This window comes from Perca flavescens, chromosome 2 (genome assembly GCF_004354835.1).
Source record: "Perca flavescens isolate YP-PL-M2 chromosome 2, PFLA_1.0, whole genome shotgun sequence".
NCBI classification, from domain to species: domain Eukaryota; kingdom Metazoa; phylum Chordata; class Actinopteri; order Perciformes; family Percidae; genus Perca; species Perca flavescens.
The window spans coordinates 12705442-12731517 of NC_041332.1; the positions used below are offsets into that span (position 1 = coordinate 12705442).

The 26076-nt window shown below is 41.0% G+C and overlaps 1 protein-coding gene across 2 annotated transcripts in view; it reads right to left on the reverse strand.

Annotated features, from left to right (window-relative positions):
• The window catches only part of myo15ab (myosin XVAb), a 50696-nt gene that overhangs the window by 18072 nt on the left and 6548 nt on the right, over positions 1-26076 (reverse strand). For both annotated transcript variants that reach the window (XM_028602033.1, XM_028602040.1), the window contains exons 4-45: positions 25675-25992; positions 25206-25403; positions 24744-24985; positions 23567-23960; positions 23182-23264; positions 22622-22685; positions 22385-22494; positions 21531-21605; positions 21218-21308; positions 21077-21082; positions 20877-20980; positions 20258-20321; positions 19824-19937; positions 18102-18263; positions 17848-17961; positions 17673-17731; positions 17247-17370; positions 17039-17134; positions 16211-16342; positions 15603-15728; positions 14756-14833; positions 14206-14345; positions 13457-13502; positions 13227-13351; positions 12025-12142; positions 11735-11910; positions 10556-10640; positions 10428-10460; positions 10222-10303; positions 9907-10037; positions 9583-9678; positions 9037-9165; positions 8808-8914; positions 8452-8630; positions 7686-7758; positions 6919-7110; positions 6183-6256; positions 6016-6089; positions 1879-1987; positions 1389-1457; positions 1226-1287; positions 748-1140 (exon numbers count right to left, since the gene is read on the reverse strand). In XM_028602033.1, the coding sequence (XP_028457834.1) occupies positions 748-1140; positions 1226-1287; positions 1389-1457; positions 1879-1987; positions 6016-6089; positions 6183-6256; positions 6919-7110; positions 7686-7758; positions 8452-8630; positions 8808-8914; positions 9037-9165; positions 9583-9678; positions 9907-10037; positions 10222-10303; positions 10428-10460; positions 10556-10640; positions 11735-11910; positions 12025-12142; positions 13227-13351; positions 13457-13502; positions 14206-14345; positions 14756-14833; positions 15603-15728; positions 16211-16342; positions 17039-17134; positions 17247-17370; positions 17673-17731; positions 17848-17961; positions 18102-18263; positions 19824-19937; positions 20258-20321; positions 20877-20980; positions 21077-21082; positions 21218-21308; positions 21531-21605; positions 22385-22494; positions 22622-22685; positions 23182-23264; positions 23567-23960; positions 24744-24985; positions 25206-25403; positions 25675-25992 (5247 nt within the window). The remainder of the gene's footprint in view (positions 1-747; positions 1141-1225; positions 1288-1388; positions 1458-1878; positions 1988-6015; positions 6090-6182; positions 6257-6918; positions 7111-7685; positions 7759-8451; positions 8631-8807; positions 8915-9036; positions 9166-9582; positions 9679-9906; positions 10038-10221; positions 10304-10427; positions 10461-10555; positions 10641-11734; positions 11911-12024; positions 12143-13226; positions 13352-13456; positions 13503-14205; positions 14346-14755; positions 14834-15602; positions 15729-16210; positions 16343-17038; positions 17135-17246; positions 17371-17672; positions 17732-17847; positions 17962-18101; positions 18264-19823; positions 19938-20257; positions 20322-20876; positions 20981-21076; positions 21083-21217; positions 21309-21530; positions 21606-22384; positions 22495-22621; positions 22686-23181; positions 23265-23566; positions 23961-24743; positions 24986-25205; positions 25404-25674; positions 25993-26076) is intronic.

Consider the following 26076-nt stretch of genomic DNA (forward strand, 5'->3'; position numbering starts at 1 on the left):
TGCGTAACTGTATCTGAGAAAATCTGGATTGTGCATCACAACATCATATTATGATTCATGTGACTGAAAAACATTAAATTATTGCCCTGTATAAAAGCAATAATATCACCAGAACTATATTACTGCAGGCTGCTGCAGACACTGACCAACCTACTCAACTCAAACATAACAGAAAATTTGCACCAGACTCAGAAGTAGCTGCAAAAGCCACATCCGCATCACCCCTCAATACTGTTTGACTTCTGTCCGGAGATTTTTTTTTCTCATCCAAATTTTAAACTTTAACTTCTATTTAGTGATTGTCACTGATGCTGTTATGTGCTTTTGTTTGTATGCGTGTGTATGTTGTTTGTATTTGTCATTTTGTTTTGTCTGGCAGTTTTTCTTTTTCTTTACTCAAGTTTCTTTGTCAAAAGAGATCTTTATCCCAATGAGACTACATGATTACAAAAAGGTTATACATATTTTCGTTTCACCTTTTAGTGCACTTGCTTCCCTTTTTTCAACCAGCTTTTACTCACCATCCTGACTACACAGTTCTTATTTTTATTGCAAACACACCAAATTACTCTTTCCATAAAAGGAAAATGCATCTCGTTTTGTTCACTTCATTTTTCCTGAGTAAGCGTTGTTTTTTGTTCTTGGAGTTAACACCAAATAAAACATCTTTCATGAATTAATAAGTACTGGAACATTATGTAACATGTCAGCTTGGACTGTTACCTCACATGTTTCAGAGTTACTGACCCGTGAAGCAGCGTTGGCTTTAGGCTGTGCTGGCTCTGTTTTGTTAGATTTAGTGGAGCTCGGCTGAGGGTTGTGGTGGGGGGCCTGAGGCTCTGCAGGAGGCTGAGCTTGAAGGTACGATGGAGTTTGTTCCAGTCGAGTAGGTGGAGGATAGGGATGCCTCTGCGGGGTGTCTGCTGCAGCGTAGGGAGTGGGAGTGAAGTTAGCGTAGGGGCTTGGCGGGATGTTAGCGTATGGACTTGGGGGTATGACAGCGTAGGGGCTGGCGAAGGCGTACGGGCTGGGAGGGTGGTGTGGCAGGGGACTCATGGGAGGACTTGTGATCGGGGAGGTGGGGGGGCTTGTCACTGGGCTGCCGACCATGGCCATGGCCTGCATGGTCATCTGCTGGGCCTAAGAAACAAGACGATGGCGCATTAAATCCAAAACAAGAATGCTGGAGCTGATTAACAGATGCAGATCCAGAAGGAGGGTTTACCATGATGATGGCCTGCTGGTTCACGATTGCCTGCTGCTGGGCCAAAACAGCCTGCTGGGCATCTGGAGGAGAGAGGGTGAGAGACACAGTCAACAGGAAGGAGGGATACATATTATGTTTGATGTCTTTTTTTCTCATATTTCTCTTCACACTTGATACAAACCAGGTGTTACAGGTGCCACTGCCGCGACACGAGGCAACATCACGCCTCCCACGGGAAGGACTCTCACAGCTGTGGCGCACACACACACACACACACACACACTTTACAATTCAGATTTTAAGTGTGTGTGTGTTTTATTACACTTGATAACGATTTATGGAGATATTGGGGTTCGTCAGTGTTTATGTGTGAGTCTCCGTCCAAATTTTATTGAATGCCAGAATGTATGTAGAAAGCCCTCAACAACTCATACAATGGACCGGAGAAAGTAGTTCACAGCATGCACACTACATTCTGCTGACAGTCCCACAATACAATGTGTTGGATTTCACAGATGGAAAAACTAAAGTTGTGCGACGCTACAACTCTCAGTGTTGGCGTGATTTACTACATCAGCTAAAGAGTTAACTACTGAGTGTTAATTAAACATGAAATAATGAATGAGTGAACAAGGGAGTGATCTTGGACCGAGCCTGTGTTTTTGACTGACCCCCAGGTGGAGGTGGGGGGCCGGTTGACTGCCCTTCCTGTTGCCAACCCCCTCCAACTCCCCCAGCCCCCTTCATCCTGCTGGATAGTCCTGCAGCTGATTCTACTTCCTGTGAGGACAGACAGACAGACAGACAGACATACATTAGAACTTGACATCAGATTACAAGATGAATGAAACAAAAAAACAAGGGCAGTTAAAGAAATACCCAACCAAAAACCTGTCTTTTGAGTATCAAATACTCAGGGCTGGTATCAAACCGATATTAGCTGATATATGAATATCGGCGTAAGTGATGGCTAATAATCAACAAGAAATACAGGACAAAAATGCCAAAGACCAGTGAAACTGTGATGCCTTTACATACTTCTTACCTATAACCAATCCTACTCAGTATATATCTCGCACTAGTTTAAAATATTGGCCGATTCATTAGCAGAAACTTTAAACTAAACTGTCAAATATAAATCAATATCACTGTCAACCTCAGTTGGGCTACAGTCCGTAACACAGACTATCAAAAGCAGGCAAATGTCAGGTCATATTTGTAATCTTGTTTGCTTTGTCTTTGATCAGATAGTTCCTGATTTAAATCAAGATTCTGATTCTATTGTTTGGGAATCTGGCATTGTTTCTAAGTATTTCTCTGAGCCCTACCTCTGACAGTATAGTTTACTTCTTCGGAGGGGAGAGCAGCTGTATTCAGCTGCAGTTATAATACAGTTAAATGGAAACCCAGAAGCTTGACAAAAAAGTGTCAAAACCAAACCACTCCAGCAGCAGAATTTACTCCTCCACAGCAGATCTATGTGTTCAGTATGCTTCAAAGAACTGTCACTTCACTACCAAATCACAAAAAAATACTATATTCAGTGGAGGTTCAGGGCTACGAGGAGGCAATAACATATAATGGAAGTAGTGTGTTTAGAAACATTGAAATGTTTTTTTTTTTAAAGTGACTCTGTTTTACCATTGGACTCCATTGTAACTGGTGGAAATCTAAGCTGACTCAAGCTGCTGTTCTCCGTTAAGGATCAAATAGTCTATATCAACGACGTTTCATTTCTGGGATTGTTCAGAAGCCCACCGCCAGATGCTAGCTAGATTATCTGTCCAATCTGAGTTTTCTGTTGCACGACCAAAACAACCTTTGAACGGACACATGTTCCACCAAGACAAGTTCCTTCCAGAGGCTATTTTGCAGCAGCACTGTTGCTCCGTCCGGCGCTTAGCACCGCCCAAGACAATTTTGATTGGTTTAAAGAAATGTCAATAAACCAGAGCAGGTTTTTCTCCCATCCTGGAATGCTGTGTGGACTAGCCAGACCCTCCTCAGCAGCACCGTGAAGGAAGGTCTGGCAATGCGAGACTATGGAGCAAACTACACACCTTTCAGAGCTACATTTCAACCCAACAGTATTCCTTAAACTCGCTGATTTTGTGAGTGTGGATATCAACAGGAGTGCTCGAGAGACAGACAGAGAGATATAAAACTACTTGTGCCATCAGGGCAACTTTAGACTATCAGATTAGAGGAATCCCCCTTTTATTTGTGCAGCCGTTCCATCAGAAATCAGCCACTGACCCATAAATCCACAGGAGTGTGTGTGTGTTTGTAGGCTATGTCTCATTAAATAGTAAGCCCTTCATTTGCCAGAGTGTCAGTTCCTCGTAAGCAGATCCTTGCGTTGCCTGGGTGGGAAATCACCGTGGCGATCTAGTCGCTGTGACAGTTACGGTAACTGGGTAACGTAATAGGTTGCTGGGCGGGAGAGGTCTGTAGAACACATCTGATACATGCTAATTCCTGTCAGCCACATCCGATAGCACGGCTAACATTCACCACGTCGCCGTCCCAGCTGAAGGCTGATAGATCCAACATGGCCAGCATTCACTGCACCATTGCCCTCACTAAATACGTTTATTTATTTAACTCAATCAACAATCAGCAGATATTAGTGTAGTTTTCATAAAAGGGGTGAAATATAACATTTGTGGCGGAGGTAAAGCAAAGTAAATGACCTGACTTAGCTGTTTAATTGCTGCTCAAACTGCCTATCTGCTATGGGGTGGTGATGGCGCAGTGGATATGACACATGCCTTTGGTGTGGGAGACGTGGGCTCGATTCCCACTGCGATACATCAACCAATGTGTCTCTAAGCAAGACACTTAACCCGTAGTTGCTCCAGAGGTGTGTGACCTCTGAGATATATAGCAATTGCTTTGGATAAAAGCGTCAGCTAAATGACATGTAACGTAATATACAATGAGGAACCTACAGTATTAAAGAGAAACTTTCACATAGTTTATACTGCTTGTGTTTACGTGTGCAACTATGAAACCAGGCTGACCAGGGCTGACCAGGCTCAATTTCACTGCATATTCTATTGCTCTCTGCCTGAAATATATATATTTGAAATAACAGCTGCATACTATAACAAGTAGGGGTGTGACGAGACACCTAGCTCCCCGAGACGAGACAAGACACGAGATTGGGTTCACGAGATCAAGACGAGACGAGATTTTAACACTATTTTACAGCTTAGAGAAAGTCCCGCACACTGACGATTACGCAAGCAATAATCTATTTAGAAAAATACAACGTTTCAGTCTTAGACCTGCATCTGGTAAATTCACCTGATGAAGGTCTTAGACCGAAACGTATTGCTTGCGTAATGGTCAGTGTGCGGGACTTTCTCTAAGCTTCTGATCTGCTACTTTTGATCATATCCTCTGCACCTGCCCGACAAAAGAGGTGTGCAAAAAAGCCTTCCTACGTAACACTATTTTACAGAAAACTTCAATGAAGAAAAAGACTAGAAAAATTGTCCTTTCTTCAATCCAAAGTCACAAAATGAAAACCGAGCACTGAAAGGTTTTGCCACAAACTCAAATGAGTTCTCTCCTGTATAACTAATAGTTACACTGTTATTTATTCCATATGTATGGGGGAGAGATAGTTTCTTCACTCAGAGAACCAAGGTTACAACATCACTAAGCGTTTTGTGCCAGTAAATGAGACTGTTGAGACCAAATGTTTTGTAATTGAATTTGTCATTGTACAGTAGACAGAGAGAAATAAAGCTTATTTTAATATTGTTTCACATTGATTATGTTCTAAAGCACAAATAAATTACCATCAAACACTCAACAGATGATTTTTGTGAAGATTTTGTCTCCTCCTCTGCATTTTATCAATTGCAGCACTAAACAAGGAAGTAGGCTACTCTAGTATTGATTTATGACCGAAGAGAGGACAAAGGGAGAACATTTCTCTTTGTTTAAGATCATTAAAAGTAAAGTTAGGTTTTGGTCTCCACTTCCCGACTAATTTTAACAGAGAAAGAGAGTGGTCTGCGCGAGACACAGTGAACTGCATGCTGCGGACGCATGTGTGTCTCGGACAAGAGAGGGGGGGGAGAGAGGGAGAGAGAGAGCTCAGCGGTACTCTCTAATGTTCTAATGCTCGGTTTTACAGGCAGCTTTTTTTCTTCCGCTATTGCTCTGCAAAAGTAAACTCAGAGTCAACTTTGGAGAAAGAGTGGGGGATTTTCTATGCTAATTTCAAGGCTTCTGCTCTGTACTTGTGTACCGATATCGCGAGACACTTTGTACCTCAACGAGAAATCTCGTCACACCGCTAATAACAAGATTTTTATTTTCCAGGCTAAAGGGGATTAGCGTGAAAAAAAGGACTCAGATCTGTAGAAACCAGTTCACCTGTACCGTTCATATGTTATACACATATGAGACAAACTTTATTATGTAATTGTGACTGTTGTTTAGTATATGAATGGCAAGAAGCTTGTTTTAATTTATTGTACTACTGTATTATTAGTATTTTGCTTGTTTTTAGTTTATAAATGCATTTGTTTTTCTTCTTTTGAATTTATAATTGTATCTATTTATTGATTTCTCCCCCACCTCTGTTAATGCCAAAACAGTTTTACAAAAATATAAATGTATATGAAAAAATAAACGGGAATCCTCATTATGATGTGAGTTCACTCTATGCTAAAAAACAACAACAGAGCTGTACAGAACTTTCCACTTTCCATACAGTAACCAAATGGTTGACTGAGGAATCCCCTCTCAGAGGGTCAAGAGTTAGTTAGAGAGTGAGTTATGTAACTTACTCCAGTTCCCTCAGACAGTACAGGGTCAAACAGGCTGTCGAGATAACGATCCATCCCTCTCTGAGGCTCCAAGTCTGTGAGAGGAGAAGAGAGCACTTCATCGTCCACTGTAATCAAAATCAACCCAATGTGTGTCAGTGTTCATATGTGTATGCTTAAATGTGTACCATGCCCAACAGAGCCAGGTATGACTGAAGATATGCCATCATCCTTCATGTCAAACCCACCACCCAACAGGCTTCTGTGAAACAATAAGAAAAAATAACATTACACCATCTTCATCGGTCCTTGAGCCTCTCAGTGGTGGAAGAAATACTATAAGCAAAATGTACTTAAAGTATCAAAAGTAAAAGCACATGGCCCCTGTGACTGATACATAATCATATATAACTTTATTAGATTGTTAATATTAATGCATCAATGCATAATTTACATTTAACTCTGGGCTGGTTGAGATGGAGCTAATTGTAACTACTTTATCAACGGTTAGGTAGTTTAGTGCAACTTAATGGGGTGAAATATTGGATACTTTGACCTCTTTGGGCTTTAAACAGTTTAGAAAAGTTAAGATGCTGCTAACAACTCTTAGACATCTGAAACCTGCAACTAGGGGCTCCAAGTAGACACTGCATTTTTATAAAGGGGTTTTGTTTTGTATTTTATAAGATTATCATGTTTCTGAATGTAAAATCTTCACCTGAAAAGTAACTAGTAACTACAGCTGTCAGATAAATGCAGTGGAGTAAAAAGTACACTTTTTCCCCTCTGAGGTAGTGGAGTAGAATTATAAAGTATAAAATGGAAATACTAAAGTAAAGTTGCTTGCTTGCTTGCTGAAGTACAAGTACCTCAAAATTAACTATAGCACAATAATTTTATGTACTGAGTAAATGTGTGTCTCACATGCTGGCATTGGGCCGCACTCTGGTTGGTTCCTGTGCAGAGATGATGAAGTAGCTGCTGTGTTTGGGGAAGTCAGCAGGAAGCTCCAGGTCCGACATCAAGTCCAGAACGTAGTCTGAGCCCTCCAGCTCCACCCACTGAGCCGGCTCCTTCAGCAGCACCGACCAGCCTCGACGGCCCTCCACCACACCCCTACATACAAACACACACACAAAAATAAGATAATGCACACAAATATGCTCATATCTACAAATATGATGAAATAGATGATAGATATTTAGCCAAGATACTATTGATCAAAAGCAAAAATGCAATTACAAGACACTGGCACAAGACTGAACGCCCTACTATAAAACAATGGTTAGAAATTATAGAAGAAATTTACACTATGGAAAAATTACTTACCAGCTAAGAGTGAGAGAAAATGTTTTCATTCATAAATGGAAGAGTTGGATTATTTATGGCAGAAGAAATAGTTTATGACCTAACTGATTCAAGATACTGGATTTGTAAGTATTTGATGGTGGACACCTGTAGCCATGACCGTTTTGTTATTGTTTCCTGTTTCCGCTTCCTTTTATATCTATGACTTTAAGAGTCACAACTGAACAAAATATGTTTGGTTACATGCACAAAAACCAAATAAAGTAAAAAATAAACATGATATAACAGTTCCACTAAAACATCTCCTTTAATTCCCGATTTTCACCTTTTCTCCGTAATCCAATCCATATGCGTAGTTCTTATGTTTTACAATAAGATGATACCTGTGTTGTAAGATGTCTTTGGCCATTTCTTCTCCTATTGTCCAGGAGTGCAGAGGACACAGGAGCGACACACCTGCAGGAGCAAAGACAACACTTTAGATAGACAAATAGCCTCTGACATACAACAGTTATTCAACAAAAAGAATAACTTTGAAATGTTGTGGGGGTGTTTTCTTTTTCATCTTATAATGCACTAAGATACATTTCATTCGGACTATGAAAACAAAGTTGGTAGCACTGTCTCCAGTCTGCCTATGATGATTTACACAGACATCAGCATCCATAAACAGACAACAAAGCCGGGGAACTAGAGCGACTATCAGGTGTTGTCTAATCCTCAGTAGACTTGCCAAAAGGCCAGAGGACAGATTAGCTGGATGAGAGGAGGAAATGAGAGACAGATAACTCCTCCGTGCTGGATAGTGCACACACTGACTTAGCTCAGATAAAACAGGGAGTCAACATAAATGGGCTTCAAATTCACAATGTACATTATTTTAATATTGACACATATTGCTGATGTATGCTTTTAATGTTCTCTGCATATATAAGCATTGTGCAGTGTTGCCTGTGATGAGGATTTAGACCATTCATAACACAAATTTATTGGAGGAAAAGGCACTAAAAAAAGATTGATGTAGATGTTGAGTAAACCGATCACATTGTGCTCTCATTTCTGTCCATCCAAATTTTTGCAACTTGATCTGAAAATAAAATCAGTTTAATTCCCCTCTTGGCTACATGTGTAGTGTGTGTGTGTTGTTACCATCGAAACAGTGTATGTGCAGAACAGTGTGAGCTCTCTTGCGATTGGCAGTCCACTCTAGTAGACAGGGTGGGTACGTCCGGATATACTCAGGCCCAACATTTAACCGCTGCAGAGCTTGAAGTAGACGGTGCTGACACACACAGTCGTAGCCCTCCGGCCCGTAGTCAGACACAAACCTACAACAACAAGAAGCACAAAGAAATGCAAACTGAAGTAAAAAAGTACTGAAATCATGTACAAGAATCACAGGCATGCACAGAAAAGCAAGTAATAAATATAATGTATATTTTTTGCGTAGCCATTTCCATGTATTATAAAGTAAACATTTATAACTGTTTGACTGTGTTTCTTACTTCAGCAAGTACTTGGCCAGCCTTTGGGAGGGCAGGAAGGCAGAGAGACAGGAGGACAAGAGGAGCCAACCACGCTCTGAATTCAAAATGTTAGGATTCCTCCAAATCTAATGGAGGAGAGGAGAAAGTAAGGAGATAATGTGTAACAACAGATAAATATTATAATAACTCATTTGGGCTTGTACTGTAATTTCTATCCCGCCGGCTAAGAAAACAAACTGGGCCTCACCTGATTCGCTACCTGAGCCAGGATCTCATCTCGCAGGCTGGGATTGGCAAGTCCTCTCTGGATAATGTAGTTCCCAAATAGATTCTCCTGAGCCCCATTCAAGTTTGGATCACCCATGAATCTTAGTATCTAGCAAAAGCAAAGGCATTTACAACACATTCTGTAACCTTACAAGTCAAATTACACTAATAAAGGTTGTAAAACTTTCCTATAAATCCTTGGTCTTAGCTTTTCACATTATGCTTTGGCCTGCTTGAAATATATGGATATATCTTACAGTTAGAATAGTCTGAATCCTTGATTTTGTATGTACAGTAAGCACACAAAAAATAAGCTTCACGTTGTACATTTCACATTAAGGCTCTCCAAATTTATACTACTAGTTTTTAAGTGGTTTTAACTGATGAAAGCAATCAAGGTGGTAAAGCTAAGCTTAAGCTACAGGTCATTTTCCTGGGTTTGATTTTATAATGTAACGCTGCTTAGCAGCGACTTGAAGGTCCTGCATACTGGAGTTTCCCAGCAGCATGTGAATGCCACATGTACCAGAATGAAAATGTTCAGAGCTCCTTGTGTTAGCTCCTCATCCATTCGAATCAGTGAACTCTCCAGTGGGGCTGTCAGCATCCCAAACAACGGTTCCTACAATACATGCACACGCACACGCACACGCACACACACACACACACACAGTGCTTACAATAGATTATACACAGTGACTGTTTTTTAATGTAGTTACATGGATGAAGCACTGCAACAACATTGTCCTGGGTCCAATCAAGTTCACCAAGGTCAATTTATGTTTTATTCATGTGTCCACACAGTTTCATGTGTAGATTTTCTGTCTGTGTCTTCATTTTGTGAGTTTACCCTAAATATGGCCCGGATGTAGTGTGTCATGAGGTAGTTGTTGATATCCAGGGGCAGAGTCAGCTGGGGGTCAACCTGAACCTTTGGAGCCTGGACCACTGCCAAGCAGTCACAGTGCAGCTCTTCACCACCTGCACACACACACACACACACACACACACACACACACACACACACACACACACACACACACACACACACACACACACACACACACACACACACGGCCATGTGTCACCACAGAAATACGACAATAAATATTGTTGTACCCACCTATACGTATGTGTGTGTGTGTGTGCGTGTGTGTGTGCGCACCTGAGGCTGCCTGTAGCAGAACTGCCAGCTCAGCAGGGATCGGCAGCGTTGTTACATTTACCACTTCTCTGTTGATGCGATCCTACACACGTTGCAAATAAACACGTGCACAAAGACTTGATATTACACACTGATGCAACATCTTCATCTTTTTGTGACTCTCCTCCCTCTCAGACACGTTCACTTTCTTTCACATGCTCACTCACCTCCTCTGCCTTCCTTGCAGGCTCCACCACTGTCTGACAGAAAGACAACAGTACCACACTTCACACATTTGTTAATTATTTATTTCAATTTTCAAACACAAATACTGCAAATGACACAGTGTGCATACCCTCATGTAACGCTGGCGGTTGACGATGAGCAGCACAGCAGAGCGGAGCCTGATGAGGTACTTCCTCCTCAGGGCAAACCTTTTTCTGTTCAGGAAAAGCATTGACCATGGAAGATGGATTATTCATACAGATAGAGGGTAGAGAAAAAGAAATAAGAGAAAGACGTTGAAGGACTCAGCACGACATTTTATTATAACATCTATCACTGCAATTAGAGCAGACCGCACAATTGGTGAGGCAAGATTTGTGTTAATCACACTTATAGTCAGTTATAGTCTCTGTGCATGATGTGTAATTTCCCTAAATTCATCAAAACGTGACCAGCCATCTCTGAAGCATCATTACAGATTCAAAAGGTTTGACCTTGCGTTTATTGCCATTTTATCGTCCTCATTAAGCAAGTAATTTTTATACATTCCAATAAAATGCAAATTTGCATCATGTCTCCAGGTTTTGGCAGATTAACAGTGAGTGAGAAATGTATCACCTTTGATGGATGAGCATGTCCTGATTCTACTGACCCTGTCTCCTCACATGAAGGACAAAAGAAGCAGGTTGTCTGTGACAAGCTTTGACCTATTTGGCTCTCTGAAACCAAATACTAAACCCTAAATTGCCAAGCTCAAGACTGAAACTCCAGACTCAAGCAGGACAGAGTGTTACCATTAAAGAAAACTAAACCTGCTCAATCACCATCTGGTACGCTGCTGCCACTGCTACGGACAAGGGCAGAGTGCAGCGTATCATCCGCTCTGCTGAGAAGGTGATTGGCTGCAATCTGCTGTCTCTCCAGGACTTGTACGCCTTCAGGAAGCTGAGGCGGGCAGGAAAGATTGTAGCCGATCCCTCTCACTCAAACCTCTCCCCTCACCAACTGACAATGACTCTTAAACCCACCTATAATAAAACCTTTTCTGATTCTAAAGCTCCGAAGAGTCAACTCCCAGGAATAAGGTGATGATACGATTGGTTTCTAAATGAATTCATGTCTATTTTTAAATGTTTCTTTCTCTATTTTCTACATGTATTTTTCACTATTTTTACATATGAATGTAAAAACAAAACAATTCCCAGTTTGTAAGTGTGCAATGATAATCAAATAAAACATGGTAAGCCAAATTCTTCTTTAGCTAAGATGTTTGCCGCTTTAGCTAAAGCTGACCTCAGGTGAACATTACCTGGCCAGGTAGCCTTTGCAGCGAGCTTTCAACAGGGTCGCATTCTGTCGCAACTTGGCAAAGTTCTTTCGGACAAGACATGCACGGGTGTATCTCTGCAGTGTCTCAGCAGCGATGTTCAGCACACGGTCACGCTTCCCCTCCAACAGCTGATACAGCTCCTCTTTCAGGAAAATCTAACACACACACACACACACACACACACACATATCAGTATCACAGTATTTATTTCTTATGTTTGAGTCATTCAACCTTATTTTGTACATGTGAATGTTACTGAGGGAGCTCACCTTACTGACTCCCAGCTGATACGAGCCGCTCTTGACCGGAGCGAGCTTGTGGAGCATGTTGACACAGTTTTCTCCGTCTGCAGGTGGAGGATCCTTCAGGCAGAGCAGGGCTTTATACCTGTGCATGCCCACACACACACATTTAAAATGACACTCCAATAAAAAAATTCTGGAGTAAATGCGAACAAGGATCGGTGAAATCCAGAGCTGCAACATGTGTCTAAATCTGTGTGAATGTAAAACTTGTTGGCTGTGAATCTGAGAGACCTAGTGTGAGGCTAATTGGGAATGTGGGTATTATGAGTTATAGTAATTAGGTATTTGTTTGCATTTAGTAGTTTTAGTGTGAATCTAATTGACTGTGAATGTTGGACTCTCAAACAGTTTTTCCTGTAATGCTGTAAGTCAGAATACTTTGGCAGCCAGTGGTCAGAGGGGCTGTGACATTAATTGGTTTTGGTTGCTTTCCTACTGCAGGGGCTGGCAAGTGCCAGATGGCTATTTCAGAAATTGGTGTGTGAATTGTAAAAAGAATTACTGACAAGCTGAAGGTTTGTGAGTTGTAAGAGGAGAATAAACAATTATTTTTAGGAAAGAAAGTTGAACAGGAGGCTGAGATAGTCTGTATTATATTTTAGCTTACATGGTTCAGTTAGAGTTTACATTTCTCCTCAAATGGAGCTCAGCGTAAGTTCTTTCAGGAAGACTTAAAATTCCTTTTTTTCATCACTCCTAATTGATCAGCTGTTGTTGGCCATGGCATTCACTTGTCAGTAGTCAGTCAGATTCAGCTGTTTCATTGTTAGTTAAACCAATCAGATTCAGCCATTTATCACAACCCAATCACAGCATGACATCCTGTTTTAAAGCTGCTCTCTCCTCTGCGGTTGTCAGTTGTCGTTTCAGGAATAGAGTGCATCCCGCCTCCTCCCCTTCAACCACCAGTCGTCTCACCCACGTACTCTGGGTATCGTCAGCTAATTGGCACTCTCGATTGGTTCCTGTGCACCTTCGTCACCACCACCAGTGTCTGGACTCCATCGGGGGATATGTTTGGGCTTCGCTACCCCTTCACAACATATGGATTCGATGGAGTCTAATCTCCAGAGACTTTGCACATTTCATATTTTGTCTGTACAATAAATATGTTCATATTTGCAAGGAAGTCTCTCCTGATTACACAAGATTGGTAAGTAACCAACCTTTTTAGGAAGCTGTGAAAGTGCATTCTGATTGGATAACCCTCCTTCCTGATATGGATGGTCTCCATGATGCCAGAGTAATGGAGCTGAGTGTTGACCAGGTCCATGTCAAACACTCCTGGCTCCTACAAATACATACAAATACACATGAGCTGTATGTTACAGCTCAATCAAAATGCAAAACAAACCCACTGCAAACCTGCACACATTATTCCATCTTGCAAATATACCTTATGATGGTTTGGCTTGATGCATCGCACAAAATAAGGGTTACACCTGTCACAGATAGATGAGAATGAACGGATGGATAAATGAATGTATGATTTGATAAAGGCTTCGTACATTAGTCCAGCGCAAGGAAGTCAACTTCCCAAATGAGAGGAAACCAATTAAAGTAAGAAATCAGTAGAGCATGGCATTTTTTTTTTTTTTTTTTAGTTGTTAAAGATCTCCAGAAGCCTATGTTTTTTATATATAAGAGACATGAGCTCAAATTAAGGAAATAAAATGTATCTTTCAAACACTGATATTGGAGGCTTATAAGACCACCAGAACTGATCTCTAATTATTTTAGTCTCCTGGTGCAGCAAGGCACAACACATTGTTACAGTAAGTACTCATTGTCTATTTAGGCCATAATCCTCATAACACTCCTTCTTTCACTCATTCCTTACTCCCTTAATTATACACACTCTCTACATCTTGCAGAACCTCGCAGTACATTCTGAACACTTACATGCCTACTTTTTCAGGAGCAAAAAGTACATTAACTAATATTAATGTGAGAATGTATAAGGGCACTACAGAGTGCAGACATTTTACACTAAGAATTTGGACACTCAAATGAGTTGGAGGAAGGCAATTACTCAGTGGCAAATAGGGAGCGGTTTGGAACACAACTTTACCATTTTCCACTGATGTTATAAAAATGTGTTAGAGGTTTCCACATTGTCCTAAAGGTAAAATGTTTTACTCAAACCTTTCCATCTTCTCCAGCAGCTCCTGCAGGCTGCTCTGAAACTTTGCGCTGACCGTGTTGGCCTGATAACGACGAGCCGCGCTGCTGCGCCGCTGCTGAGACCCAGACTCTGAGTGTCTTAAGAAGAAGCTGGATACCATCTGTACACACACACATACACACAGACACACACACACACACACACAGACACACACAAACACAGACAGACAAACGTAAGCGTGAACAGTTAATCCTGAATATCCTGTTATATAATATGTGGTACATGATGAGTTCCAAACAGCAGAATGAGTAAAGTATTTAGTTCAAGTTAATGTCAACTAAAAATGTATTCCTAACTCAAAACAATGATTACTAAATAGGTTGTTGGATATTTCTTAAGAGAAAAGTAAAAAGCACAAGTCAAAACACGTAATTGTATTGTTCCACACCACCACAAAACAAGATATTGAATGTAAATCATGATATTTTAAATGTAATTGAAGATCTTGAGGAATAAAGTATGAGGACTATTGTAAATGTTGAAAGAAAAAAGTGTATTTGAAGATCTCACTCTGTTCTTGCTCTGGATGAAGAGGTCTAAAACATCCTGGCGGACAGTGTCGAAGTTCTTATCCAAGAATTTGTGCACCTGCACCACAAATCATTAGAAAAGTGTTAGAGCAAACCAGGAATTTAACAGTGGACAAACAAACGTGTAACAGCCCTGAGCTCATTAATCCAAGGTGGAGAATTTAAAGTAATAATCTCAAATTAGTTAATTGCCATAACTCCTTTGTGGATTTGCCTGCCCAGGGACTGCTGATGAAATTGAGCTATTGAGCTAGTTCTGGGACAGTCAATGACTGTCCATTGTCCCTGTTAAATAATCATCAAATAATTAAATAATGATGAAAGCCCTTGCATTTGCAGTATTAACAAAGAGTAAGAACTTTGTGTCTGTGCCGACATTCCTGGGAAAAATCACAAGTGGCGCACAGTTAGTGACCGTTTTCCATCACCCAGCAGTGGTTGGTCTGCCAAGGCATCTGTAACTCACACAACTCACTGTGTGCAGTGCGTACTGGTTTTTTTTTCCGGGCTCTGCTAGAGTTGCGAGTAAATGGTTACTATGTCCTAATGAGGGCATGTAATGTAAAGAAACTAAAACAAGGTCTATCCAATGAGAATCAATCAATTAAAAGTAAGCAAATGTAGAAATATCAGAAGTGGATTGGCTTTCGGGGATTGGAATCTATGTGCGTAACACGTTTACAAATTCAAGTAAATGGAAGCAATTTGGTGGACATTAGGACAGGAGAAATGTATAGCCTACTTTAGTTATCATGCTATGTTGTTTGCTTTTCCTTTTCTTTTGTGAAACATCTTAAATAGTTAATAAAAACGTAAGAAAAATGTACCTGGTACGTGACTTTCCCAGCATAGTGTTTCAGGGTGAACTCTGGCAGTGGCATCTTTGGCCTGGCATATAGCGGGTTGTTTCCATGGTGATAGTGGCACTTCTGAAGGAAGGTGTGGTCTGTTGCCTAGTGATGAATGGAGACGGTTAAAGGTTGGTGAGCCATAAAAACTAAATCTCTACAGCACAAACACATGTCGCCTGTGTGTGTTTGCCTCAGTCAATTTCTCATGTAACGTTGTGTTCATATTTCACTCTCTGTATTGATCAGAACTGGATTGCAATACACCTTAGTCTGCTATTCAATAAGTGAGATGTTTGACTCAATTTCTTTTCAAAACTGAGGTATAAATATTTGAAACATGAGTTATTGTCAGCTGTTGTCTTTTTTCAAAATAGACCTTAATAATGATTTCATAAATTTCTTGCAATCTAACCTAACTTCATTTTAAGTACACATGCTCGCCACAGGAGTCTGAGGTTTAATTAAGTACTGTTTGTATTAATCAATCATATTTCCAATTCACTTCCAATATCAGCTGTAATTATTATTATAACGTTTTATTGGTTGAGGAGATGAAGAGTTTAGTTCAACAAGTGTGGATGTACCTGAGGGAAGCTACACTGGTCGTCCAGTATGCGCAGTATCCCATGAGGCTTAGCAGCGATGAGGTCCAGACAGGCCTGGTTGTGGCTGAAGGGCTGCTGCTGCCACATGATCTGTTCCCGCATGTACTCCTCCTACTCACATAGTATAAGAGGCCATCAGGTTGGTGCATGTAAAACTCTTCTAACTCCACTGTTGGTTGTTTCCAGGTTTGACTTCAGCTGAAGTATTGCTGTGTCCACTATAGTGTGTGAGATTTAATGAGCTTGTGGGTTTATGAGAGCTTTTCTGAAAGCTTTTCTTTACATCTTAAATGTGTCTAGTTTTCACTGATAGTCCACTTGTAGAGGCAAATATTAGTCAGTTTCAGTTTTAGTCAGACTTTGAATAAACTTCGTTTTGAATGCGAGGATGCATCGCTACGTGTGACGATCATTCCTTTCATGCCGTTTCAGAAACATTATTACGCATATATGTGGCCAAGAAACCGGCTTCCCACAGGAGAAATCTATCTGGGGAAATAAGGTTTCTCTAATCCCCTACCTCTTACATTCTTGTATACGTAGAAAAACACAGAGAAATCACAGAGGAAACTGGAAACTGTAGAGAGCTGACTGTAACCCAATTACTTAACTGAATGACTGAATATATTGCAATGTGCAGCAAGGACCTGTCCCATGATTATACCTTGTTGTCCTATATGCTTTTCTTTCATACTTTGATTTTTCAACCATATTTAGACTGGTTTTAACCTAGATGTCTTTTGACACGCAAATCACTGGGAAAACACAATTATGTGAATAAAAATGTTAACTTGTAGTTTCCCTGACCTGCTCCTCCTGGAAGATGACCCTGTTAAAGAAGAACTGCAACGTTTCATTGGCGTAGTTGATGCACAGCTGCTCAAAACTGTTCACCTGTAGCTCCTGGTGGGTAAAGAGAGGAGACATTAGGAAGTGGGGGAGTTACACTGACACAGGTCAGATCAGACGCAACAGCGCTGTAACATTATTGAGCGAGAGCATTCTTTAGCTTGACCTCAAATCCATATATGTCCAATATGGAGATGGAGAGGGCTTCGTTGCGAGGGTAGACCCGTCCGTTGATGCGCTCTGTCAGCCAACTAAACAGCAGCGAGTACAGGATCTTGGCAACGGCATCTCTATGAAACACACACAATAAGGTTTCTATGGAAACAGAAAACCCGGTTCCTATGGAAACAGAGGACATCTGAAAAATCTCTCCCCCAGCCCTGACGTCCTTTGTCCTCACATGCCTCTACCAAGAATGGAAAGAGAATATCAAAGACTCTTCACTCACTCCCGGTATGATTTCTTTTTTTAAATGAGGACATTAAAAAAGTCTCAAACAAGCCTGTCAGATAAGCTTTTATTTCAGGTTATTCCATGCAGAGGTAGGCGCATAGTATTTAATTTAACATATTCTATATTCAGACTCACTCACCTGGCATCCACAGCACTCTCCACTGTGAGTGGAGTAAAGATCTTCTCCCTTACTGTATCCTAGAGGGATCAAATGCATCCGTTATCTGCCAACATCTCTTTAATTGTTATAATATATTTAACCACATCTATGTGTGTGAGGGTGTGCTTGTTTACGCAAAGTGTGTTCCACTTACTGTCTGTTTGAAGGTGACAGACTTCTGCAGGCCGTCAGGTGAGACCTGCAGCAGCTCAGCTACAACCCTGATCTCCTGCGCGCTCACCACTGACGCAACCTCCTGACCTTCAGCCTGCAGGGACCCACGCCCACACAGGCCCACACGTTCATTATTACCGTCATCTATCAACATCATCCATATCATTCAACCGTGAAACTTAATGCATTTTGATGACCTATTTGTGTGTGTGTGTGTGTGTGAGACAGAGAGACCTGGTGTGGCTGGAAGTAGACGTTCCCCAGATGAAGGACGGAGGACAGCAGTCTGTAGATGCTGTTTTGCTCCTCTGGGGTGAAACACAGAATGTCCATGGCACTCAGCAGACGTCTGAAGTCCTCCCCGTCATCTTTTCCCTCTATCGTACAATCCCCTCCCTGCACTCATGTACACACACATCACACACACACCGTTACACACATCTTACCCTGAGCCCATTTAATCAAAGCTCTAATTAAGGAGCAACTTATCAGCAGCTGAAAGTCTTCTTTTTGCAGACCTCCGGGGGTTCAACTTCTCACCTCGATGCAATAATGTAGAAGTCAGGGTGTGTCAGTACACTGTGACATCACCGCTGGGTGTGGTTACTGGTGCTATAGTGCACGCGTCTGACCAAACTGTCAACCACAGAGGGCAGTGAAACATTACTTTTCAGCCTGGTGTTACATTACTATTTGAAAGAATAAGCCACATGTGCCTGTAGTAGTCACCACCACCAATAACAATGTAATTAGTCAAGGATCGTTAAACAGCATTGGCATGAGCAAAGTGTTGCTTTGTGTTTCATCACATCTCATGAAGTGGTACAAAGAAATCCAAGAGGACAAACCCGGCTCAATGATGGCAGCAAAGTGTGGGCAGGCATACTCTATCAGATAAATAACTTAAACCTGAATATTGGTTAAACTGAATATTGGTCTGTGAGCAAAATGGCATCAGCATACTAACATGCTCATGACAATGCTAATGTGCAGGTGTTTAGCATGATCACCTTCATTATTTAGCGTGTTAACACATTTCCTAACTGGCACTAAACACAAAGTACAGCTGAGGCTGATGGGAATGTCACAATACAGTATTGCAGGTCAACAACCAAAGTATTGGACAAATTAAAATGTTGCTGCAGGAGATCACCAAAGTTATTACAATTCACCGTGAGGGGAACATGAATATCTGTATCAAATATGGTGGCAATCCATCCAATAGTTGAAGAGATATTTCAGTAAAAAACAACTAACCAAAACAAAAAAACATTTGTCAACCTCCTGGTGGCATGAGAGGAAAAGTCAGGGGATCACCAAAATAAGTACAATTTGTCCGTAAACATTAATGTATGTACACAACTTCACGGTAAACTATTTACTGTAATAGTTGTTGAAGTATTTCAGTCTGGACCAACCAACTGACCAACAAACATTACCATTCTTAGAGCTATGCACAGATATAACTATATCTATTTTTCCCCTTAATCTCAGAGAATTACTCAAATGGTTACTCCCAACTCAAACACATGTAACTTATGACAAGGGGTCACAAGTAGACATTTGTTTGTATGAGGGGTCATAACCACTGCTAAAGAGCAATACAAAAATCATAAGATTATAAAGCCTTACTACCCGATACACACACTGACGAGCTATATATCCATTTTGCTAATAAATCCGCAAATTACATTCATCGATCAACACTGTATATCTCGGATACAAAGAATCCAAACTGCAAATGTTCCTTACTCCGTATTTGGGAACTGCAATGAGTCTTATGTTTGTGCCATTAATCACTTTGTAGAATTAATGTGACATTTTCAGAAATTTGACATCTCATTTGCTATTGTGACTATGAAATTGATTACAGTGACCACTCCTTATCTGTGCTGTGTGTGTGTGTGTGTGTGTGTGTGTGTATGGACAGGGTGTATTTCAAATTTCTCTGAGCACCTGATTGAGATAGTAGTAAGTCTCAGCTTCCTGCAGATACAGTGAGCGCTTCTCATGAGGAGGAAGACCTGCCAACATCTCATAGAAGATGTGATAGTTCCTCTCCGATTTGGCCTGTAAATGAACACACAAACACACACACACAGTCACATGAAACACATAAATCAATCATGTAGACACATATTTGCATACACATTAAGAAAAGCTCTACAATTTAGATCTGTGGTAGATTTACTGAAATGGAAATAATGCTGTAGGAAAAGACAAATGGTTGGTTGGTTGGATGGATGAATGACAAACTGGGCTGTGTAATGATAGAGTGCAACATGTTTGACACCTCATGCTGTCTTCCTGTACAATCTCCTCTTTCTCACAATGACTCACTGGTAAGAAGACTCCACCTGACCTGCTGTGTTCGTGTGTGTGTGTTTCACCTGAAAGACAATGCGGGACTTCTCCAGCAGGTACTGAGACGTTATGGCACCGCTGATTACACCCCTTTAAATGACACACATGCCGCGTACACGTACACACACACGCGTACACACGTACACACACACACACACACACACACACACACACACACACACACACACACACACACACACACACACAAAGTAAGTCTGATGTCATGCATGTGTAATGTGCTCAGATCTTCTTTGTCACAGTCCTAGCAGAAGGTCAACTACTTATCTGACTGGGTTTCTGAGACATGTTAGCATATTCTCCACTAAGCCCATGTGTGTGTGTGTGTGTGTGTGTGTGTGTGTGTGTGTGAAGCCTATTCAAAGTTAAGCTAACATACAGGCTGCTTGTTGTTGTTATAGGAGAAAATCCAAAACCACATCACAGATAAAATAATTTTTCCTCGGGAAATCAATTTACTAATACAACGTAGCAATGTTTGCCTTCAACTACCTTCTTCAGACAGCAAGATGAAGGTCAGTGGGACTAACCTTTTCTGGAATTAGAACCCCTGAAAACTCAAACTTGTTGCTGATGTTTATTACAGTAAGTTGAGTTTGGTTATTGGTAGAAGTTGTTACTACTCACTCCTCCATGTAGATCTGTGTGTATTTGCCAAACCGTGAAGAGTTGTCATTGCGCACTGTTTTGGCATTCCCAAAAGACTCCAACAGGGGCGTGGCCTCCAGGATCTGACCAATCACCACAAATTAAAATGTTACCATGGCTACTTTCAACAGGGATGGTGGTTGTCATAAGAGTAAAAACCGAGGGCAGGAGTACTTTACCTCTATCTGAAGGGGGGTGGTAGAGAAAAAGAGAGAAAATTCGAAAGGAAACAGTAACAGTGTTAGCTGAAATTACCACACAATGGACTGTGTTTTTTAGCATGCATGTACCGATAGCTACATAAAATATCGTATATATACCTGTTGTGTGACGTTGCACTTGTGATGTATGGCTGTCAGGTAACGCAGGATCAGTTTAGTAGCTTCAGTCTTTCCTGACCCGCTTTCTCCGCTGTAATAACAAAAACAGTTAACAGGTATTTTACAGCACTTCTTTTTTTTCTTTGTTCATTAAGAGGATGTAACATATTGTGGACACAGTAATAAAAAAAATAATAAAAAAAACTCAAATAGAATTTTCACCAAACCGTTTTAGTTTACGTTTTTTTGAAGCGCTGCTAGTTGAAATAAAGAGCAAGTTCAAAATGCTTGTAACAGTAACAGCTTTTCATACCTGATCACAATGCATTGGTCCTTTTTGGCATCCATCATGGTGGTATATGAGCGATTAGCAATGGCAAAAAGATGACTGCAACACAACAAAACATATTGTAATGAAAATGAAAAAAAACATTTGTATGCTCATTGGTTGTGTGTGTGTGTGTGTGTGTGTGTGTGTAATGTGAAGTGGTAGTGAAATCTATAACCAAACTCTCCCTTGGCAACCAACCAACAGCAGTGTAATAGGAGGCTCTTACTAACTAACACCTGAGAGTGCTGGCATTTACACCTCTATTGACCATCATATTGTATCTCAGAACACAGCTTAAGACACATGTAGACAGATGTAGTACAACAGTACAGGAACACACAGACTCAAAGGTTACAGTTAAAGGTTAAAGAGTTTTGTTGGTAATTGTTGTTACATTTGTGGTATTTTATTAAGAGAATATTTGCAGAAAATTTTGATCTGCATTTGGACCTGGATTTGTCTTGAATTACACATAGTGATATACAAGTAGGCAATCATCGATAGATATGCCATATTTTCATTTAACTGAAAAAAAATTTGAAAATATAAAAAAGAAAAAGCTGTATATTGCGATGTTGAAATCTTTCTCTGAATCAAAAACAAATCACTTGTTCTTTGGCCAGTGGCCTAGCTTTCCATCAGATTTTTTAGAGATGTGCGATCACATTTTACACATAGACAGACAAACCAGACATCCTTGCTTGAGGTAACAAGTTCAAAGGCTATATGCCCAGGTCTAACACACACACACACACACACACACACACACACACACACACACACACACACACACACACACACACACACACACACACACGCACACTCCCATGTCTTACGGAGGGTTGTCACTCAGGCCGCGGCCCCCATACTGAAGCACCATGTCTGTGCCATAAATGTTGAGCAACTTGTAGGGATTCACAGACACGAGGATGCTGCCTATGTAGGTCTGTGTGGAAGAAATAGAGAGAGGAAAAGGACAATAAAGAGAGCGGATAAGTAGATGTCCATGACATTTGATGATAGACATTTGATGATATTAGTTGTCTAATTTGCATATTAGAAATGAAGCTTACATAAACAAGTTCCTGGTCGTAGCGCTTCTTCAGGTTCATCAGAACTGTGGTCTCATTCAGTTCACTGAAATGAAACACAGAGGAAATGAAACACACACGTACAGAGCACATATTGTCACACTGCAGCAGGATCCTCACACTCACTTCAACATCCAATATTGATTACTTTTCACGGACATTCAAGGTGTCAGACATCAGAGAGAGTTTTAACTTTGTAGCATGTCAGGAAATGATTTTGTAATAATATCTTCAAACTGCTGTTGGAAAGACACAACTATCTAATGCAGAGGATTCCTCACAATGTGAAGAGATATATTTGGGTGTTGCATTTTAATAAAATACTTAATGCTAGGGATTTCTTTCTGAACTCCACAAATGTTCAAGGATTTGCAAAGCCTACAGGCACACTGGAACACACTCAAATACACACACACATACACTGTAAATAGTTGATTCAAGAAACTGAAAGGATATGCATTGAAATGAGCTGTGCTGCTCTACGTTGAAGTGTGTGACATGAATGACTGTGAGGCTGTTTGTTAATACTAGATTCTGCTTACGGCAGCTGTGTCATGTCCTCCATTCCTTCCGCCCAGCGTTTAACCCTGTGGCCTGTTGTGGGCATGCTTAGGATAGAGTAGATCTGGACACACACACACACACACACACACACACACACACACACACACACACACACACAATGGTTTGTAATTAAAACACTGTCATTCAACATTGTCAAAGCTTGATGGATAGTTGTTGCAGTGTTGATATAAAATATGCTTTTTCTATATATTTCCAATATTCTTTTTTGTAATGATTCTGTGGGCCATCCAGCTTCTGTCTTACGCTTCACAGTCCATCAACTGTTGTTAAAAATCTATTTAAAAAAATAGTTAAATGCTGCCTTTACGGACATATAATACATAAATTCGTAAATTTAGATACCTTGTCATACCAGCTTTGACCAGGTACTCTATCTCTGTCAGGAGTCCAGTTTGTGTCCTGAGGCTGTCCGTCCACAAGTCGAGCTGTGGGTGAATATGCTTCTAACACCCCATCTTCTCTGTACATGGCCCACTTTGACAGATTCTGGACCGTCCCATGTGGTAAAACCCTCTCAGCTGCCCAAACGTCTTCCCCTCCTTCCCCTCCTCCTCGGGCATTCCTGGCCCAGTGTCCTGAGCGTGGCCCATAGGGAGGAATCACAGCATAGCGATTATCCTCACCCTGCAGGCCTGTTGGCACCGTGTATGAGGCATAACGAAGCTGCTGGTTTTGGACGGCTTCAGACAGTCTTGGGTTGTGGAACTGACGTGTGAGAACAGAGCCATCCGGCAGCCTGTAGAACAAGGAATGGTTCTCTTCAATTAAAAAAATGTAACAAAGTTTTGTACAGCATGGACAAAAATATGACATTGAAGTAGCTTTTGTTGAATTCTGTCATTGTGATATAAATAGCAATTCATGTGGCTTTTTTACATATAGGGTTTCTACCACAGAAACTTTCTCAGGAGACCCTTTTGAGAAACTTTTGAGGATATCTATGTTTCGACTGGAGAAATCAAGGACTAAATTTTGTTCTTGTACAATGGTTCAATGTGTAAAAGAAGTCCCTGCTCTGGACTTAGTACTTTATGATGACAGAGAAACTTTCTGGGTGGGGTTTGCAAGGCAGAATGTTGCTCAAAAAGAAACTCCATGGAACCTTGTGTACCACTTGTGTACTGCTTCTTTCATAAAACAAGGACTGTTAAAACTCTAGCATTGATATTAGGATGAGGGGTGCACATTTCTTGATGTTAACTAAATGTTAAAAACATTAGACCTTGTTGTTCCAACCAGTTAAAAAAGAGCAAAGTAAGTTAACACAAAAAAGATTCTTAGTTTTATTGGCCTAATCTTCCCAGTTCTTCAGATGCAGTTGAAATGCCAATAGGAGCATTCTTTGGACTTTTAGTTTAGTTTGTGGGTTCAGTTCCTCTTGTTCCTGGACATTTTTGATCTAAAAGGGCTAGCATTTCATTCTCCACTGGTAAAAAGTGAATGTCTAGCTTGAAGATTTTTGGACAAGCATGTCAGTTCATTCTCTGTCCTAGTTTCCATTTATAGTGTAGTTCCCTACCTGAAACTGACACCACGGAGTTCCTCATTCCGCAGCGCAGAGGCAAGGTTGGGAGTGGTGGGTCTTGGTGCACCTGATAGTACAGAGTTTTCTCCTAGATTATAGAGAGCTGAAGACCGAAGGGCCTGGTTTTGCCTCAGAGCAGCTGAGAGGTTAGGAGTGGTGGGCTTCTGGCCAGGGAGAACCAGGGTACCATCAGGGAGCCGGTATGATGCACTACGAAGGTTCTCATTCCTTAGAGCCTACAGAGCAAGACACCGGGTAGTTATTCAAGGTTAAAATCACAATTCACTTCATTGTGCAAATTATTGTGATCAAATTGTTGAATTCAAAGGTCTGTGATGGCTATAATGATATATTTGATTTTCAAAGCAACACAGGGACTGCAGGTTAGTGAATAAAGAGCCAATAAAACAAGCAGGTGCTAAAGCAAAGTTAAATTAATGTTTAACAGGTACATACTTTAGACAGGTCAGGGCCAATTGGTTTCCGTGGGTCAATGATGATGGTTCCATCAGGCAGGGTGTAGGACGCACCCTTTAAATAGGGATTCTGCAGGGCGGCTGTCAGGTTGGGGCTCTTTGGTTTCCTTGGGTCAACTATAATTGTTCCATCTGGGAGGGTGTATGCAGCTCCTTTCAAGGCTGGGTTACTGAGGGCCTAAGTATTACAATGGCTGGTTTCAGTTAAGGTTAGCCCGAGAGGTTAAACACGTGCAATTCAGTCAGTAAATGTCAGTAGAATTATAGCAGCGGCAGCTTAGTATATTTCATTACCAATTATTATTTAATTTGTGGAAACAATTTCTATTCTCTATCCCAAGTCCTACTATTTAGATGAAAAGAGAGGAACAACTAATAGATCCACAGACACAAAGTAACAGGTACGGTGAAAGAAGGGGGAAACCATACAGTCTGAAACCATAGCTAACCTTAGCCAAGTTTGGTGACATTGGTGTATTTGGGTCCTGAACCCCTTTCGGTAGTGTGAAGGAGGCGTCCCGCAGAGCAGAGTTTTGAAGTGCGCTGGAGAGGTTTGGAGAGGCAGGTTTCCGTGGATCAATGATGATAGTACCATCCGGCAGGGTGTAAGATGCACTTTTCAGGTAAGGGTTCTGAAGTGCCGCTGTAAGGTTCGGGGACTTCGGTTTCTTAGGGTCAATCACAATGGTACCATCAGGGAGGGAATAGGAGGCTGCGCGCAGAGCTGGGTTGCTTAGGGCCTTAGCCAGGTTTGGGGAAATGGCTTGCTGAATGAGCAGAGACAGCAGAGCGAGAAAAATATCCTTAGCTTTAACTAATTCTTGGTTAACAATATTAGGGAGAGAGAAGAA